General features: G+C 45.9%; 1 protein-coding gene across 1 annotated transcript in view; it reads right to left on the reverse strand.

The window, feature by feature from the left end:
* Positions 1-20,450, reverse strand: part of LOC310635679 (uncharacterized protein) — a 109,963-nt gene that overhangs the window by 70,187 nt on the left and 19,326 nt on the right. The window contains exon 4 of the mRNA XM_083354896.1: positions 15,572-16,459. Coding sequence (XP_083211022.1) covers positions 15,858-16,459 — 602 coding nt within the window. The 3' untranslated portion in view covers positions 15,572-15,857. The remainder of the gene's footprint in view (positions 1-15,571; positions 16,460-20,450) is intronic.

The raw sequence follows: 20,450 nt of genomic DNA on the forward strand, positions 1-20,450 counted from the left end.
CAGAGGTCTAAAGCGAAAAGGTTTTATAAAACCCAGCTGAAGGCCTAGGACTAGGGCGATGGCATGCGTGCCCACAGAGAGGGCTCTGCGTGCCAGCTGTGGCACGCGTGCCATAGGTTCGCCACCACAGCACTAGAAGTTGTGCATGCTCAATCAATGGAGGTTTTAAAAAAGAAATTGGTCAACCATTTATCTGAAATGGTAGGGTCTCCTGCCTGAGCAGGGGGTTGGACTAGAAGATCTCCAAGGTCCCTTCCAGCCCTGTGATTGAGTGTAGCCTTGCCTTCAAAGAAGAGGAGGGGTCACCCTATTCTCCAAAGCACCAAAAGACAAGAAGCAACAGATGGAAACTAATCAAGGAGAGAAGCAACCCAGAATTAAGAAGAAATTTCCTGAGAGAACAATCAACCAGTGGAGCAGCTTGCCTTCAGAAGTTGTGAGTGCTCCAACACTGGAGGATTTTAAGGAGAGAGTGGACAGCCATTTGTCTGAAATGGTACGGGGTCTCCTGTTTGAGCAGGGGGTTGGACTAGAAGACCTTCAAAGTCCCTTCCAACTCAGTTATTCTTTTATTCTCTCATACATCATACTTTATCACCCACCGGATCAATATTTCTTAATTTGAAGATGGGTAAACTTCGATTCCCAGAATTCCCCAGCCAGCCATAAGAAATTCTGGGAGTTGGCTGGCTGAGGAATGCTGGCTGGAGAATTCTGGGAGTTGGAAGTCCACCCATCTTCAAGTGCACAAAGTTGAACAACACTACACCAGATATTTTTACAGGGTTTTTGTGGTATAATACAGAGAGTTCTCAACATACAACAGTTCATTTAGTGACCATTCAAAGTTACAACAACGGTGAAAAACGTGACTTATGACCATTCTTCATAGTTGCAACCTTTGTTGCATCCTCGATGATCACGTGATCAAAATTCAGATGCTTTTGGCAACTGGTTCATATTTATGACGGTTGCCGTGTCCTTGGGGTCCCGTGATCCTCCTTTTGTGACCTGACAAGCAAAGTCCGGGGTTGGGGGGTGGGGTGGGGAAAGCCAGATTCACCTAATAATGGTGTAGCTCACTTAACAACTGCAGCGATTCACTTAACGACGGTGGTAAGAAAGCTCGCAAAATGGGTTCAAAATTCACTTAACATCTGTCTGGCTTAGCAACAGAAATTTGGGGCTCGGTTGTGGTCCTAAGTTGAGGACCACCTTTACTTCAGACACAGGTGGCGAAGATCCATTTTTTGGAAAAGGTTTTTGGACCGGAAAAAAGAAGAAGACAACCAGTATCAAGAAGGACGGACTCAGTTACGGCCATGTGAATTGTTAAGAGGTTAAAAGCATCTGTAGGAAGAATGTTAGGAAACAGATAAATTATGGCTAAACTTTTATCCGTTTCTGAGGCTTTGGGAGTTCCTGTTTGCAAAACGCATCTCAGCCGGCAGATCTGACTCTGCAACCGTAACTTGGGATTTTCCAAACTGGACCCAGAAGAAAAAACATAGTGAGATTTGGGGGATCGACATCCCCCCCACCCCCAAAAAACCCTCCGAAGGAGAACCAAGGAGACTGACTGCCATCAAACTGCATCCAGCTGCGGAATAATTTGTTAAGTAGATTCCAGAACATTCTGCTTGGCTGAGATGCTCCCGTTTTAATTAGCCTGCAATTTTAGGAAAGTGTTTTGTGTTCAGCCATTTATCAAAAAAACCCTGCCGAGGTCCAATAACCTCCCAGGAGGAACGTGGCAAAACGAAAAAGCCGCCAATTACTTAAGTAAAAGATGGCGGCTAAACCTCCTCCTAAAACTTTCCGGAGTGCAGGAAATTCTCCGGTGCAACAACATTCATTATTGCAGGCGCTGCATTCTTCTGATGTATTGACATTGAAGGATCTTGAAAAGCATACCCAGTTAATTTTGGAATCAATGGGTGTTAAATTTCTACAGATGGAGGAGAAATTGCAGAAATTGGAGGAGAGAATGGAAGAGAGGATGGAACAGAAATTTAGAGAGATGAAGGTAGACATTTTGACTTCAGTGCATAAAGTAGCTGTATGTGTGGAAGATCTGGAGGAAAAAGTGGAAGATTTGACTCAAAAGAATGCTATATTAGAAGCAAAAGTATTGGAAATTGAAGAGTTAAAAGACAAAATGGATAACGAACTGAGTCTGGCTCAATTTTACCAGATGCAGTTTGCTGTTAGAATTAGAGGTTTAAAAGAGAATATTAAGGAAGACCTAAAGCAGCTGGTCTCAGAGGCTTTTGAGGTGGTATTGAATCAGCCAGCATCTGAAATAAAACAAGGCATGGACAAAGTGTTTCGTGTGAACTCGTGGATTGCTAAACAGAGAAAGCTGCCTAGAGATGTGGTGGTTTATTTTTTAAAAAGGGAAATTAGAGATGAAGTTATACAAGCTGCCTATGATACTAAAGTTGTGATTGCTGATCAAGAAGTTCTGGTTTTAAAAGAAATTCCTCCAAAGATTTTAAAGAGAAGGAAGGACTTTATATTTCTTGTGCAAGAGCTTAAGCAACGAGATATAAGGTTCAGATGGGAGATTCCACTTGGCTTGAGCTTGACGTATGAAGGCAAAAGGTATTGTTTGGTTACTGTGAAGCAAGCGCGTGATTTTTACAACAATGTTTTAAAAGTAATCCCATCAATACTTTCGGAAGATGCAGAGGGATCTGGAGAAGGAGAATATCAAGAGGATGAAGATGGACAAACAGATGAGAAGGGTGTAGGAGGAGATCAAGCCATAAATCTTTTGGATGACCCTAGAGAACAGAGAGTGACGCGTGCTGCTTTAAAACGTTCAAAGAAGATTAAAAAATAAGACTTGCAGAAATCTATGGAACTTCTATAATGTACTTACAGCTAAGCAGTGGACAATGGACTAAATTTACTAAATACTTACAGTTAAGCAGTGGAACTAATGGATTAAATTTACTACAGAGGAAATGGAAGAAAGCTTTATGGGCTAATGTGGGTTAATTTGTGTAAGAATTATCTATTATAGACTATTTTGGTTAGAGAGTGATTAGGATAATAGGGATAGGTGTTTGTGGTGTGTAAATGAGAATTTGTTTAGTAAATAGACAATTGTGGAAGAATGTAGACAGTGGAGGAAGGTTTTCTGTTTTTTTTTCTTTTTTAACATGAATGACGCTAGTTTTTTTTTATCTTAGTTTTCTATATATATTTAATATTATTAAGGATTGGTTTATTTTATATAAGCTAGAGAGTGATGGATTTTAGAGTTTATAGTTGTTAGTATATGATTGTTTATGATTGTTTTTTTTAGATATATACCTTGTATTTAGCTCTGGGAAGTCAGGGGGGGGTAGGGGGGAGGGGGGGAAGTAGGGGGGAAGGAGGGTGGGAAAGGGGGGAGTTAGGGGGGGGAGGGGGAGGGGGGAGGTAGGGGGGGAGGAGGGTAGGGGAAGGGGGGTTTTTTAAAGGAAAACTGTATTTTAAAACTTTTCAATAAAAAAAAAAAAAGAAAAAGCCGCCAATTACTTATTGTCTACTCAGGACTATCTGCAACCCACTAGGGCATCATCTGAGCACGTCGTCTTGTCATTTTGCATGACGGGCAGGAAAACGAAAACAGATTGACTCAATTATTGAGTAAAATGGGTGCAATTAATTGACTGGGCTGGCTGGCTGATTTATCCGTATAGCAGGCTGAAATAAATTAGGGACGCTTGGCTTCTATGTAATATTCCTCTGAGGAATCCTTTCAGGAACCCAAAGCTCTGATTGGCAAATTGGTCAGGAGCAACGCAGCAGCCATGGATGCCTCTGAGCTATTTATGTGTCCTGCACATGGGTCTCGTGACTAATTAGTGCCACGTGGTCGATTGCGAAGTCGCTTGAAAACGTTGCGTTCCTCCCCAAGATCTGGAGCTGCTATTCTGCACGGGGGAAGAGGACCGTGAGGTTCACTTGGCACGCTTTAGAGATTTCTCCATCCCGTCGCTGGAAGCGCCACCTGTTTGGATTTTGGCAAACTCATTGTAGGAATATTGCTATCGGGTGTGATTTCCACTAAAGACAAAAATGGTGCAGCTTAAGAGGAAGCAGCCCAGAGGTAGGATGAGGAAGGATGCATGTGCCCTGTTGCGGTTGTCTGGCTGATGCAGCACACATGTTCAGGTGTCTGTATCATGTCTGCAAAATCTGGAAAAAGCATGGCTGCTTGTGAAGTCTTGTGAGACACCAAGGGGACGTGGTGGCCATCTCCCCACAGACCCACCAAATAGGTTGGAGAAGGCCAGTTGGTTTAGTTTCAGAAGCTTCCCCACCACCCAGATCAGGGGTCTTCAAACTTAGCCTTTTTATGACTTGTGGACTTCAACTCCCAGACTTCCTCAGCCAGGCTGGCTGAGGAATTCTGGGAGTTGAAGTCCACAAGTCATAAAAGGGCCAAGTTTGAAGACCCCTGACCTTGATGGCCTCCATCCAGCCTGACCTGAGGAAGTCAGAAAGAGCAGGTGCTACTTTTGGTCTGCTAAAACCTTGCTTCATTTTTAGGGGGACCCCCCCCCCAGGCACACCCAGAAAGTAGCCAGTCTTAGCAAGGGCCATCAAGACTCCGGAGCCTCCCAAATGGAGAATTGACCCCCAACAAGGTGCCTGATCAAGAGCCATCTTGGCACAACCGATATTGTCTGAACTCAATTTATATTCCTGGATTTGCACAAGGCATAGGAAAAAAAGGGGGACGGAAGGAAATCGCTTTGAGTGGAATGCTAAAAATCTCCCCGAAACTATACAGACCTGGGATTCAGCCTTGTTTTGGGTAACACGTTGAGCAAAAGTTGCTGTCCAGTTTGGAACCGACTTGTGGAGTCGGTTGGTGCTCTCTGGGTTGGTGGGTTTATTGCGGACGTTTCATAACCCAACTCGGTCACATCATTAGTACCCTTCGGATGCACTGATGCTGCTATGTAGTTGGGTCGTTAAATGTCTGCAGGGGAAAAAAACAAGCTCAGAGCGCAGTTGGGACTACACAGTCGTCTCCGTCTCTTTCTCACAAACTCCCTTCCTTCTAAGACTGATGATGCTATCTAGTTGGGTCATGAAAGATGCAAAAAACAACAACAACCAAGCTCAGTGTCTGAATCCATTTATATCACATTCATAAATGTATGTTTAAAACATTATCCCCCCCTCCTGGATTCTGCCATCTCCCGAGGAAGGAGGAGCGGATGTGGATTCAGCCTGCCTTAGGTTATTTCAAAGACCAAGGGAAACCTTTTGAACTGGGGGAACAAAGGGGAGGGTTAGGGAAGGAGGCATCTGGCCTGTGTCTCCATTTGAATCTGTAAAGGAAGAAGGCAATAACCGTAAAAGATCGGAAGATCCCTTTTTCCCACGAAAGGGATGACACGAAGTAAATGATGGGGGGGGGGGGCTGACCAAATGGGGTTGAGGGAAGGTGGGTTGAACCAGGAACTCCTTATAAAGTCTCAATCTGTAAAACAATACCAGGTCCTGTCTTGTATTTCCACAACCAAACATGTCCTAGTAAAAATTCCTTTTGGACTAGAACTGACTCCAAGAGTTTTTGTTTTCCTAAGACGTGGATTGGGGTGGGTCCTGACACTCAGAGAGCGCCAAGGATCCTCACAGTCTTCCCCCTCTTCCTTCTCCCCTTCTCTCTCTCTCTCTCTCCTCCTCCTCCTCCCTGCTCCTCTACTCTGCAAACCCCACTCCCTTCTAGCACTGATGATGTTACCTAGTTGGCTCATGAAACATCTCCAAGAAAGCAACCAAGCTCAGAGAACACCAAGGACCCCTCATTTCATTTGTAACTGACGGTTAAATTATTGTATGGATCCTCCGTTGTCAGGCGGTCCAGTGGGCCACCGTAGCTGATGCAGATTTTTTTTTAAAAAAAAGGTTCTCAAAATATAATCGTTAATCAATGTGCAGACGGGATGGAAGTCTTTCCCGTGGGAAATGTGGATGTTTTCAACAGATCTATCCAGGAGCTGAATCACTGTTTGTGGCTAGTTGGCCAAAAACCTGGTTGGTCCTTGGGGGTCCTGAGCTGATGGGACGATAAGAAACACAGGGGTCCCTTCTGCTTGTCCCTGATACTTTCCATTAGCTGGTTTCACCAGAAGTGTCCCGGCAACAAAACGTAACACAACACATGAGGAAAAGGAAAGAGCCTTCAGATGGAATCAAAGAACTCAGTAAGGTTGACCAAGCCTTAATGTTCTTTTGCAAACCAAACCAGGAGCCATCTTAATGTGGAGTTTCAGGTGCTCTATTGGTAAAGGTAAAGGTTCCCCTGCAACTCTAGGGGCCGGTGCTCATCTCCGTTTCAAAGCCGAAGAGCCAGCGCTTGTCCGAGGACGTCTCTGTGGTCATGTGGCCGGCATGACTAGATGCCAAAGGCGCACAGAACGCTGTTACCTTCCCACCGGAGTGGTCCCTATTTTTCTACTTGCATTTTTACGTGCTTTCGAACTGCTAGGTTGGCAGAAGCTGGGACGAGTAACAGGCGCTCACTCTGCTACGCGGCACTCGGGATTCGACCCGCCAAACTGCCGACCTTCTGATAGACAAACTCAGCGTCCTAACCCACTGAGCCACCGCGTCCCTCTACTCCAGACATGTCAAACACAAGGCCCGGGGGCTGGATCCGGCCCGCGAAGTGGTTTCATGCGGCCCGCGAAGCCATCCTGGAAACAGTGAGGGAACGGACCCCACTGCCTTGGCCCTGGCCCAGAGACCCTCCTTCTGCCAGAGACCCTCAGATCTGTCCCACTCCTGCCCAGGCCCCCATAGGCACCCTTGATGCAAACGATGTATAGCTGGCCATGCTCACCCAGTAGGTCATACGCACTCTAGCCACGCCCACCCAGTAGGCCACGCCCACCCTGGCCACACCCACCCGGCCCCCTGAGGCCAACCGCAATGCTGATGCGGCCCTCAATGAAATTGAGTTTGACACCCCTGCTCTACTCTATTGGTAGTCCTTGATTTACAACAGTTTGTTTAGTGGCCGTTTGAAGTTACAACAGTACTAAAAGAAGATATTTAGGACTTTTCACACTTACGACCGTTGCAGCATCCCCAGGGTCACGCGATCAAAATTCAGCCGCTTGGCAACTGGCTCGTATTTATGACAGCTGCCGCAACCTGGGTCATGTTATATCCCCTTTTGCGACCTTCTGACAAGCAAAGTCAACGGGGAAGCCGGATTCATTTAGTAACCGTGATAGTAACTGAACACTGCAGTGATTGACTTAACTGTGGGAAGAAAGTAAAATGGGGTAAAAGCCACTGGAAAACTGTCTTGCTTAACAATGGGATTTTGGACTCAGTTGTGGTCGTAAGTCAAGGACTATCCGGTATTAAATTCCGGCATTCAGTTCCAGAGGAGGGAGTGAAAGTAGCCTGAATGCTTTTTCAATTGTTTTCTGCAATAATCTTGGCTGCGACAACCTTACTCTTTTAAGAGACTTAATTCAGACCCCAGGTGTAAAATTTCCCTGAATGGGCTTCCAACGCATGACATTTATTTTTATGCGCTCCCCTTAATCACCTGGGAGTTTAAGATTTCAATCATGACCCCCTTCTCCCTTCTGTGCTTCAGGCTGCCGATATTCGTGTTTTATTTGACCTTGTGTCATTTTTGTTGCTGCTCTCTGGACTTGCCGCTCAATCTTATGAATCTCTTTTTAAGTGAGGTCTCCAGAACTGGACACAGTACTCCAAGTGGGGGTCTGACTAAAGTCCTAGGACCTCCCTTTTCTTGCTAGCGATTCTTTTAGCGATACATCCCAGGATTTGGGTTGTCTTCATGGCTGCCTGGCCACACCGATTGTTCATTTTGCAGTCATCCAGAAGGATAGAATCAAGATCACATGAAGCGTTAATGCCATTTTATAAGGGCTTGGTAAGGCCACACTTGGAATAGTGCATCCAGTGTTGGTCACCACGATGTAAAAAAAGATGTTGAGATTCCAGAAAGAGTACAGGAAAGAGCAACAAAGTTGATTCAGAAGGTGGAGGCTGAAATATAGGAAGAACTGTTGCTGCAGTTGGGAATGTCTAGTTTAATGAAAAGAAGGACTAGGGGGTGACATAATAGCAGTCTTCCTTTTCAGAGAAGAGGAAAGGGTCAACCTATTCTCCAAAGCACCTGAAGGCAGGACAAGAAGCAAAGGATGGAAACTTATCAAGGAGAGAAGCAACCTGGAATTATGGAAAACTTTTCTGACAGTGACAACAAATAACCGGTGGAAAGGCTTCCCTCCAGTTGTGGGTGCTCCATCACTGGAGGTTTTTAAGAAGAGACTGGGCAGCCATTTGTCCGGAATTGTCTAAGGTCTCCTCGGGGTTGGACTAGACAACCTCCAAGGTCCATTCCAACTGTTATTCTGTTATCTGCAATGAGTGCTCCTAAATCTTTTTCTTCTATTATTCTAACACTGTGCCCCCAGCGCTTGTTTTTCCCCGAGTGTGTGATCTTACATTTAGAAACCGTGAACTACAATTTCCACATTTCTGACCAATTTTTCAGCAACGTCAAATCATTTCCCATGTTATAAGTACCCCATCAACTCTACTACACACCTTCGTGTCCTCAGCAAAAAACAAGCAAACCTTACTTAGCAATCCTTCTGTTTTATCACTTACAAACACACCGAACAGGACCTAGGACTGAGCCTTGTGGTACATCACTTGTGACTGGTCCCTGGTCCATTAACAATCACACGCTGGGATTTATCTCTGGGTCAATTTATTTATTTATTTATTTGTTTGTTTTATATACCGCCCTTCTCCCGGAGGACTCAGGGCGGTGTACAGAGCAATAAAGTAAGAATACAATAAAGCAATAAAGTGAGAAAATTTTAAAACCCAAATCCATCAGGCCAGGCCGGCTTGTTGGAATAGATAAGTTTTTAGATCACGCCGGAAGGAGCGAAGGTCGGGGGCCATCCGGATTTGAGCTGGTAAGCGGTTCCAAAGGATTGGCGCACCCACCGAGAATGGTTTCCCCCTGGGGGTCACCAGCCGACATTCTCTGACCGGTGGCACCCTGAGGAGGCCCTCTCTGTGGGAGCGCACAGGACGGAGGGATGTTGACGCTGGCAGTAGGTGCTCCTGTAGGTAATCCGGACCCATGCCATGTAGGGCTTTGTATGTCATCACTAGCACCTTGAATTTCACCCGGAAGGCAACTGGAAGCCAGTGCAGCTCACGGAGCAGAGGTGTAATATGGGAGTATCGGGAGACCCCCAAAAGCACTCGTGCAGCTGCACTCTGCACCAGCTGAAGCTTCCGAGTGGTTCTCAAGGGCAGCCCCATGTAAAGAGCGTTGCAGTAGTCAAGACGAGAGGTCACAAGTGCATGGGTGACTACGCAAGGCATCCAGGTCCAGATAGGGTCGCAGCTGGCGCACCAGACGAACCTGGGCGAAGGCCCCTCTAGTCACAGCTCCTATATGATCTTCTAAGGAGAGCTGTGAATCTAAGAGGACACCCAGATTGCGAGCCTTATCTACGGGGGGGGGGTAATAACTCGCCCCCAATATTAAGAGATGGAATAATCTGAATATCCTGACATGCCGGTATGTACAGCCATTCAGTCTTGTCCGGGTTGAGTTGAAGCCTGTTCCTCCCCATCCATTCCCGGACCGCTTCCAGGCAACGGGACATCATGTCGAGGGCATCACTGATGTGGTTTGGGGTCGAGATGAAAAGCTGGGTGTCATCAGCATACTGATGATAACCCACTCCAAAACCACGGATGATCTCACCTAGCGGCTTCATATAGATGTTAAACAGGAGAGGTGAGAGGACCGACCCCTGAGGAACTCCATAAATGAGAGGCCTCGGGGTCGATCTCTGGTCACCCGCCAACACCCACTGTGAACGTTCCAGAAGGTAGGAGAACCACTGAAGAACAGTGCCTCCCACTCCCAATCTCCTGAGACGCCGCAGTAAGATACCATGGTCGATGGTATCAAAAGCCACAGAGAGGTCTAATAGGACCAGGACAGAGGAATGACCCCTGTCCCGAGCCCACCAGAGATCATTCATCAGAGCGACCAATGCTGTCTCCGTGCTGTGTCCGGGCCTGAAACCCGATTAGTACGCTTCTAGATAATCAGTATCTTCAAGGAACAGAGGAAGCTGATGCGCCACTACGCTCTCAACAACCTTCGCAAGAAAGCGAAGGTTGGAGACCGGGCGAAAGTTGTTTAAAACAGCTGGGTCCAGGGAAGGCTTTTTGAGGAGGGGTCTCACCACCGCTTCCTTCAAGGCTGCGGGGAAACTGCCCTTTTGAAAGATGAAACAGTTACCACTGCATGGATCCAGCCTCGTGTCCCATCCCGAGCCGCATAAACCAGCCAGGAGGGGCACGGGTCCAATAAGGATGTAGTGGAGCTTAGCTTCCTCATGATCCTTTCTACCTCGTCCAGAGTCACAGGATCGAACTCTTCCCAGATAACATCAACAAGACTGTCCATGTTCTCATCGTCAGACTCTGCCCAGTTGGAATCCAGACTGGTCCAGATCCGAGCGATTTTGTCCAGCAGATGTTGGCTAAATTCCTCAGCACGACCCTGCAAGGGATCCTCCTTCACCTCTAGATTAAGGAGGGAGCGGGTCACCCTAAACAGGGCGGTCGGGCGATTATCTGCGGACGTGATAAGGGCAGCAAAGTAATTAGACCTTGCCCTCCTTAGCGCCGCGAGATAAGACCTCATAAAGGACCTTAGTCGCGATCGGTCAGATTCGGATCGGCTGGATCTCCAACAGCTCTCTAGGCCCCATCTGTGCCGTTTCATCTCCCGGAGCTCTGTAGAAAACCATGGAGCCCACTGGGATCTGCAACGGGTCAGGGGCCGCATGGGTACAACTCGGTCGAGTGCTATTGTGGCTGCCTTTTCCCAGGCTTCCACCATGGCACTGGCCGAGCTATGAGCAAAGGAGGCAGGTGGGGGGCCAAGCGCTGTTTGGAACCGCCCAGGGTCCATTAGCCGCCTGGGGCGGTACCATTTTGTTGGTTCAGTAACCCCATGACGGGGAGTGGCAAAGCGGAAGGTCAGCCGCAGGAGATGATGATCTGTCCATGACAGGGGCGTAACAATTGGAGAGCCCCCACCCAGAGATAGGAAAATCAAATTGAGCATGTGACCTCCTACATGAGTTGGGCCCTGGATTATCTGCGTCAGGTCCATGGCCGTCATGGAAGCCATGAACTCCCGAGCCAACTCAGATGATCTCCCCAGGGATGGTAAGTTGAAGTCACCCAAGATCATAATTTTGGGGAACTCAACCACCAGTCCCGAGAGGATGACAAGAAGCTCGGGTAGGGCTGCTGTTATGCGACTAGGTGAAAGGTACACTAGCAGCAAGCCCAACTGAGCCTTAGGGCCACATCTAAGGAGGAGAGACTCACACCTGGCTATTTGGACCACAGTGGCCTCTCGCGGATACAGGTTCTCCCTCACCGCTACCACCACTCCCCCACCTCTTCCCTGAGCCTGAGGCCTGTGTAGCACCCGGAAACCTGGTGGGCAAAGATCTACCAAAGGGACACCACCCTCAGGTCCTAACCAGGTTTCCGTAATGCAGGCCAGATCCGCATGTTCACTCTCAAACAAATCTCGGATGAGAGGAGCTTTATTGACTATGGATCTGGCATTAAGATATACAAGCCTGAGCTCAGGTGGTTGATTATCTTCGCTCCCGGTACCACGGGCCGAAACCAGAGGGTCGGAGTGCAACACCGCTTGAAGATAGCGGGGACGCACTCCCGGATGTTGATGCGGTCCTCTGTTTGGACACCTACTGCCATTCCCTACCGTTGTTGGAATAGGTAATCCCAAACTCTGCTTCGGGGCCCCGAGGGTAGCTAATCTAAGCTCCCTCTCAGCGTGATCAATCTCAGGCCTGGCCTGAGTAGCGGTTGGTGGACACCTTCCGGTATCTGACCGAAACTCTAAACCCTCCCCTCTCCCTAACCCCACAAAAAATTTAGCTAGAAAATTAACCAGGGGCCTCTTATTAGGTTCGTAACCAAGGCCCCTATCCCTGCCCAGCCATCTCTCAGGGTCCCAACAATTGGGCCCTTCATCAAGAGGTAGATTGGTGAGGCGGGTTGCATCCAGGAGGAGGGGGAACCCCTAAGGGCGAATAAGGCAGTGATGGAGTAGTTGAGACGAGTCATTGATTAAAGAGTGACTTGAAACACAGTGGCTAAAACCTGGCCTGTACAACTTTTTAATGAGCTTGTTATGTGGAACTATATCAAATGCTTTGCTGAAATTCTTTTCTAATCTCTTATCAAGATTTACTAAAATTCTTCATGAGTTCACTCAAGTGCAGAATGCTTTTGCATCCGTGCATATGGTTGCAGCAAATAGCCTCGCTCTGATCTCTCCTGCACTTTCAGCCTGAATTCAAGCCCAGTCTCAAGCTATGATTGTAGAAGCAGAAATAAATGTTCCCAATTCTGCAATTTGACTGCATTAAATCCAAATATACTAGATTCAAGAAAGCATCAAGTTCAGCAAGAGATAGAGCAAGCAATGAACTGGATATTTTTTTTAAAAAAAATCAAGATAATCCATCAGGCCATAATTTCAGTGGAAAGGAAATGTTAGATGTCGGAGGGCACTGGGGGATTAAGAACAATCATTGTGGGCAAAGAGCAGCTTGGCAACTGGCATGTCTTTTTGATGGTTGCAATGTCATGTGATCCCCTTTGAGACCTTCCGACTAGCTAAGTCAATGGGGACGCCTGATTCGCTTTACAACCGTGATACTAATGCTGGAGTCATTTACTCAACAACTGTGCGAAGAAAGGTGGCAAAATGAGGCAAGTCACTTAACTGTCTTGCTTAGCAACATAAATTTTTGGCTCAGATGTGGTCGTAAGTCAAGGAATATCTGTAATTCTTATTTCTCGATTCTTTCTGTTCTCTTAGTTTTTAGCTACATGTTGTCAACCTATGACTGCTAAATCTTTGGCACAGTATATTTGAAAATCCAATGTCATGAACTGTAGAACATTATCAAGGAAATCTAGAAAAAGAGCAAGACTGTTTTGTTTAGCAGAGATTACCTATAAGCTGGATTCTAATAATTGGAAGTATTTACTGCTTGGGCATTCAAGAACATTCACACTGACAGAATTTTACAACATGCTTAACTAGGTCAGTTCTGCAGTTCCACCACCATCCTAAACTTGCTAAGTGGACTTACTATCATTCATTTTGTGCCAATCATAATGTTCTGGAAACAGGCAAACTTTTTCTTCTTTCAGCAGCAACTTCCCAATTCTCATCTGAAATGTGTTTCAGTTGTGAATTTGTATCTCAGATCTGTGAGATAAAAGTCACTTTATGAGCAGAGATGACATTACAAACTCAGCTTTCTTAGCTCAACCTGTTAGCTGCTCTGACTGATCTTGAAACAGTTAAGCAGCAAAATGTCTGGAAAGTGAATGGAAGACCACTAGAATATTCCAGGAGGGCTGTAGGCCTAACTGGAAACTTGGAACACACATCCTACAAATTATTTTTGAATGGTGGCCAAGAAAAGAAGATCAAATCTCCTTGTTTCAACTCAGAAAATTGTGGTTGGACACTGAGAACAGAATGCTAGACAGCTAAGGCTTTAGGCTCCTAGGTTTTTGTTATGTTGTTAATAACGAGATGCGAGCCTCAAAAGTACTAAGAATGTGATTTTTTTAATGGTTTGATTGAATACAAATAATCCATCAGTATTGTCAATGCAGTCAAACAGATAAAATTCCTGCCCCTGCCCACTCGAGCATCAGTGCTTTCAGAGGTACATGAAGTTACATCAGCTACAAAGGGAAAATGCTCTTCATAACATTTTACATTTCCTCAGGCAACACTTATGGAGGGAAACAGAATTACTGGAGATAAGTATCAGCAAGTAGCAACAACCCTTTCATAGATCAACATTTTTCAAACATTGGAAAAAATAATTAAAAATTTTAAAAATAAAATAAAATAGTATTGTTGTGCAATCTTACGTCTTTTTAACAATCAAATAACCTCAGCATTTTTCCAACTGTCTTCAGACATACTAAGCTGCACCCTCTGCATGTTGGGCAATCGAGACCGCCTCATCTTTACGCTGAATCAAAAATGATAATCTTGACTATACAGGAAGGCAGATGCTTAGGTTACAACGGGGGGGGGGGGTTTGAAGTTGAAGTCCATGAGTCATAAAAGAGCCGAGGTTGCCTACCCCTGACCTAGGTTGTGTCATGTAGCACCACCTGGGCCCCTTAGCCGTTTTACCTTTAGATGGGACAGGCAAAGATGTTCCCCAAAGAGGTCCAATGTTGGGACAATTCTTCTCTGCAGGGACCACAGAAGACAGTGTTGCAGCAGGGAAGAAGGCCTCGAAATGTAGCCTCCAGGATCGAAAGACCCAGGGCAGTTTCCTTGGGGAGCTGGACGTTTACACGGAGGACCTCTCGAGCTTGTCCTCCAGCACTTATGAGACCTCCTCCATCAGTAGCTGGACAGATTCTTCTGGCCCCTCTACCATCATCTTCAGCAGACTGAGGAGCTGCAGGTCCCTTAAGCACCACAAAAGGGTCCTTCAAAAGCAGAAGAGTAGCAGAAGCTCCAAGCCAGCTTCTCCTAAGGCTGCCAAGGTAGAGGAGATGCACTTTCCATCTGTGTCCATCTCCTTCATGGGAGAAGCTATGATTCAGAGCTTAGAGTCTCACTGGCTAGCCAAGAGGCTCCAGCATATGCTGGGGATGTCCTGGATTTTCCTCAGGTCCCACAGGAACTTCATGCCCTCTGCTCCAGTTTCCTCCTTGGGGAGGCCCCTGGGGGTCAGGGTTGTGGTGAGAAGGCCTCAGGTCCTCACCTTTGTGGCCACCAAGACCAAAAAGAAGCTGCTCTTCATAACATTTTACATTTCCTCAGGCAACACTTATGGAGGGAAACAGAATTACTGGAGATAAGTATCAGCAAGTAGCAACAACCCTTTCATAGATCAACATTTTTCAAACATTGAAAAAAATAATTAAAAATTTAAAAAATAAAATAGTATTGTTGTGCAATCTTATGTTTTTTTAACAATCAAATAACCTCAGCATTTTTCCAACTGTCTTTAGACATACTAAGCTGCACCCTCTGCATGTTGGGCAATCGAGACCGCCTCATCTTTACGCTGAATCAAACACGATAATCTTGACTATACAGGAAAGCAGATGTTTAGGTTACAACGGTGTGTGTGTGTGTGTGTCTGTGTGTGTGTGTGTGTGTGTGGTCTCCAAACCTGACAACTTGTGGACTTCAGCTCCCAGAATCCCCCAGCCAGCATGCGGTCTGGGAGTTGAAATCCACTAGTTTTACAGTCGCCAAGTTTGGAGAGCCCTGTGCTAAAGCCAAAGAATACCACGAAAAACAGGGCCTCCTTCCCCTGTCACCATCCAATTTTGGAACAAGGAAATACCTGCCCTTTCACAGAATTGGATCCTAAGGTAACATCCAAGTCATCCACTGAGGAAATCAGGCAAACGTCATAGCTACCTTCTTGGTAAACAGGCACAGATTTTCCACATCTCCTCCAACCAGGAAGGCTTTTTTTCATCATTATTGTTTCGACCACTAGAACAATCCACCAGAGCATTTGTTTCCCTCTGAAAGGAAGAAAAGAGCCCTTTTGCTAGATGCCGATGATCAACCCAACCCAGGCAGTTCTGAAATCTCAGCCTCTTTTCTTCCGCTTCCTTTAAATCAGCCTCTTTCCATTCCAAGGTTCTCCCTTTTTCTCTCTCAACACGAAAAATTGTCCGGCTTTCTTTTGCTCTGTAGGTTAAGTAATTCTGTCAGCTCGACTGAGGCTTGTTTTGGGATTCTTATCAAAAGGCAGAGGAAGGGTGCTTTCCTGCATGGCTTGCCCCTCTCCCGCCCCCTTCTTCCTTTTCGGCTGACTTTGGGACTCCGAATTCAGCGTTTCCAACCAGAAAGCATCAAAAGATCCCGGAGCCTGATAACCTGGCTCCTGATGATCTAGGGGCTCTTTGCTCAGCAAAACGCAAATGGCAGGGATATTTCGTTTCACAGTCAAGGGATCCAGGCCAGCCTCTGGCACAATCGGTTCCCAGATCTCCTCTATTTGCTGAAAGAACACTTCTGTGATCTGATGAAGATCCTTGAGCCGCCGCTTCATAATCTCCACGCAGGTGATGGTCTTGTTGATGGCTTTGCCAACCCCGCTGAAGAGCATCTGTCTCGTCGTCTCTTGCTCCGTCTCTTGCTGATGGGCTATGCCAATGGCATAGCCCATCAGATTCCGGATCTTGCTTCCATCCTTCACTTTCATTTCAATGATGTCTGAGGGCAAGCTGGTGAAAGGGAGAGGAGAAGGCTTCTCCACTACCTTGGACTTCTGGTAATTCTCCATGGTTTGCAGTGCTGTAAGGAACAAGGACAGAAATGGCATTTCAGGATCCAATTATGCTATAGGATTACGGATGCAAAGTCTTAGAAATCTGGGAATTTACCCCGCTGAACACGACGAGGTTTATCCCCAGTCCCTTGTTCCATCTTCAAGGGTGATAAAAACCCTTCAGGCATGGGCCCAGGTTATCCTTATTGTGCTAGCAGAAGGGGTCTACTGCAGACCATGGCACTCAAGACATTCCAGCTGGTGGGGGCCAGGAGAAGAGCGTTTTCTGCTGTGGCTTCTGCCCTTTGAAATATCATCCACCACCCCACAGGTGAGATTTGCACACGTCCTGAAAGGGCCTGAAGATCTGGCTCTGCCAGCTGGCCTGGGCCCCCAACTGGGGCATCTCACTTTGGAGGTGGTTAATGTGCTAAGACCCCACCTCCTCCTTTTGTGCATCTTCTTCCCTTTCTTCCCAGCTTGCAATTTCAACTTAATCCTAGTGTTAATATTTATGGTTATTACGCTTAAATGTTTCATCTTGAGCTTTTTTTTATTGTAAGCTGCTTAGGGTCGGCTCTAGGCTAGATGGGTGGCATGTAAGCCCAATAAATAATAAGAATAAAAGGAAAAAAGGGAAGGAGATAACTGTACAATTAAACAATAATTACCGAAAACACTGTTTAGCAAAGACAAGCCAGATCAATGTTTCAACTCACTCCAAGGTGCCTTCGTCACATTAAAGCATCCTTATTCCTGCTCTTATTCACACCCTCGTTAATAATGCATAAGGGGAAGCTTCAGTCACCCATATATAACTAATACTTTTGGCTTGCTTTCAAAAGTTGTGGGTGCCGCATCACTGGAGGATTTCAAGAACAAGAAAGAGAAATGGGACCTTGGGAGTCCCAGTGGACGATCACTTAAACATGAGGCAGCCATGTGCAGCAAAAAAAGCTAATACAATCCTGGGTTGTATAAACAGAGGTATAGAATCAAAATCATATGAAATATTAGTACTGCTTTATAAAGTCTTAGTAAGGCCACACAGTATCCAGTTTTGGTCACCACTTTACAAAAAAGATGTTGTGACTTTGGAAAAAGTACAAAGAAGAGCAACTAGATGATTAAGGGCCTGGAGACAAAAACATATGAAGAATGGTTGCAGGAATTGGGTATGGCCAGTTTAGAGAAAAGAAGGACCAGGGGTGACATGAGAGCAGTATTCCAGGATTTGAGGGGCTGCCACAAAAAAGAGGGGGTCAACCTATTCTCCAAAGGACCTGAAGGCAAGACAAGAAACAATGGATGGAAACTATTCAAGGAGCAAAGCAACCTGGAATTAAGGAGAAACTTCCTAACAATGAGAACAGTCAATCAGTGGAACAACTTGCCTCCAGAAGTTGTGGGTGTTCCAACACTGGAGGCTTTTAAGAAGAGATTGGACAGTCACTTGTCTGAAATGGTATGTCAGGGGTCCCCAGACCCCAGTCCGTGGACCAGTACCAGGCTGTGGCATTCCAGCAACCGGTCCGCACAAACAAGCAAAGCCCCATCTGTGGGATGCAGGCAGCACACAAAACCATGCACCTTCCGGTCCGTGGAAAAACCTCTCTCCACGGAACCGGTCCCTGGTGCCCAAAAGGTGGGGACCTCTGGTATAAGTGCTTGAGCAGGAGTTTGGACTACAAGACCTCCAAAATCCCTTCCAACTCTGTTATTCTATGTAATGTTGCTTATGTGCAGCAAGTGAATTTTAAGCCACCCAAAGACACTTTGCGGATTGAGATGGGCCGAATATAAATGTCATAAAAAATAAATGTTTTATTAAGCAGAGCAGGCAAACAAGCGTGTGCTGGTTTACCTTTAAGCGTTCTTCATTAATATCTCATGTTCAACAATCAGTGCTATGCAAATCTAGAAGAAAATGTTCTGTCATTTAAGCCATCAATTTTAATCAGTTGATGCAATCAGTATTCAATTAATCACACAACTCCATCCTCTCATTTCCTTTGAAAGAGAGGACGAGTTGCTGATGTACTTTTAAATGGAATATTAGAGAAAGCCTTGTACCACAGGTAATCTTTGACTTATAACCATTTATTCAGTGATCATTTGAAGTTACAAGGGCAGTGGGGGAAAAAATGACAAGATCATTTTTCACACTGCAGCCTCCCCAAAATCCAGATGCTTGGCAACTGTCTCACATTTATGACAGTTGCAGGGTCACGTGATCCTTTTGTAACCTTCTGACAAGCAAAGTCAACGGGGAAGCCAGATTCACTTAACGACCAGGCGACTAATTTAACAACCTGTTTGATTTGCTTAGCAACGGTGGCAAGGTAGGTTGTAAAATGGGGCAAAGCTCACAACAGCTGTCTTGCTTAGCAACGTAAATTTTGGGCTCAATTGTGGTCGTAAGTCGAGGGTTATATTAGTAAATTATGCTTGTGAAATATTAATTAGATGGCTACCTTTTACGTATATTATTTGGGCTGCAGCGAAACAATTCACTAATATTCCTGAATTACTGTAGCGAAGTAATATTATTGAAGACTATCACTCTGTGCTTATTATCTGGATTACAGAGACCATTCAGTAATATTCCTGAATATATTAGCGAATTATTGTGGTGAAGTAACTCACCAATATTAATCAATTGCTGATAATGAAATAATATAGCAGATATTTTGGTTTGTTTGAACTGGATCCCCCTCTTTTGCAGTGTACTGTATAAATGGTCTTCATTGTGGGGGGGGGAAGGAATGTTGGTTCGGTTTTTCTCTCAGGCCAGGCAGGCCCACCTCGCAGGGTTGTTGTGGGGAAAATAGGATCAGGCAAATTTGCTACATTGAGTTATCCCAAATACATAAAAAGCAGGGTAAAAATTCCATCAAGGCGAAATAAAAATTAATAAATTAAATAAAAACGCACCTCACGGCAAAGCGCCGAGCCGCAGATTCCCCTCAGAACTGCTGAGGGACCAACCCGGGCTGACCCAGAAACATGTGAACGCGGCCCCGGACTTTTTTCGCCTCACCACTGGTCTCCCTAGGCTTCGGGCACTCACTCCCATCATCCCCAGCCCACACCTTCCTCCGCTCACCAATTGCCGCGGCCACCGGCGCCGCCGGGCCGCAACCAAAATGGCGCCCACCCGGCTTCCTCAGCGCGAATGATGGACCACGCATGCGCTGCAACGCAGAGCGCGGGGAAAGACTCGCGCCTGCATAAAGAGGGAGGGCCGCCCTTTTCTTCCTATTGGCCAGAGCTGCTGTGGGCGGAACTCTCTCTTCCGGAACGCCCCCGTCGCGTGGCTTTAGAAGCTTGTAAAAACTCTGCCAGGTTTGCTTCTTCCTTAACCAAGAAACGTGGTTTATCGTGACTCAGGTCTTTCCCATCGTTCAGCTTTTGTATAAATCTGCTTGGGGATTGCTTATGGTGCGGTGATCGCTTTCATCAATATTTTTATTTTTCTTTTGCAGTCAAGGCTCTTGCAATTGTTATTTGTGTATATTGAGAGCTATATGCAACGAAAATCTCATTTTAATGTATGCCGATTTATTTATAGTACAATAAAGTTCTTATTCTATTTTCTGTAAACATAAAAGGGTGCAACTTGGACTTTAGTAAGACATTTGATAAAGTAGACCACAACCTACCACTTGATAAGATAGGAAAATGTGGGCTAGCCGCACCAGATGGATTTGTAGCTGGCTGACCGGCAGGCAAAGTCCGTGTGTGGTCCTCAATAGAACCGCATCTACATGGAGGGAAGTGTGTAGTGGGGTGCCCCAGGGCTCTGTTCTGGGCCCAGTGCTCTTCAACAGCTTCATCAGTGATCTGGACGAGGGGATAGATGGGGAACTCATCAAATTTGCAGGCGACACGAAGCTGGCAGGAACAGCCAACACTCCAGAAGACAGGCTTAAGATACAGCAGGATCTTAACAGACTTGAACATTGGGTGCTATCTAACAAATTGAAATTCAATGATGGAAGAAAGTAAGGTTCTACA

This window comes from Vipera ursinii (assembly GCF_947247035.1).
Source record: "Vipera ursinii genome assembly, chromosome: 2".
Lineage (NCBI taxonomy): Eukaryota > Metazoa > Chordata > Lepidosauria > Squamata > Viperidae > Vipera > Vipera ursinii.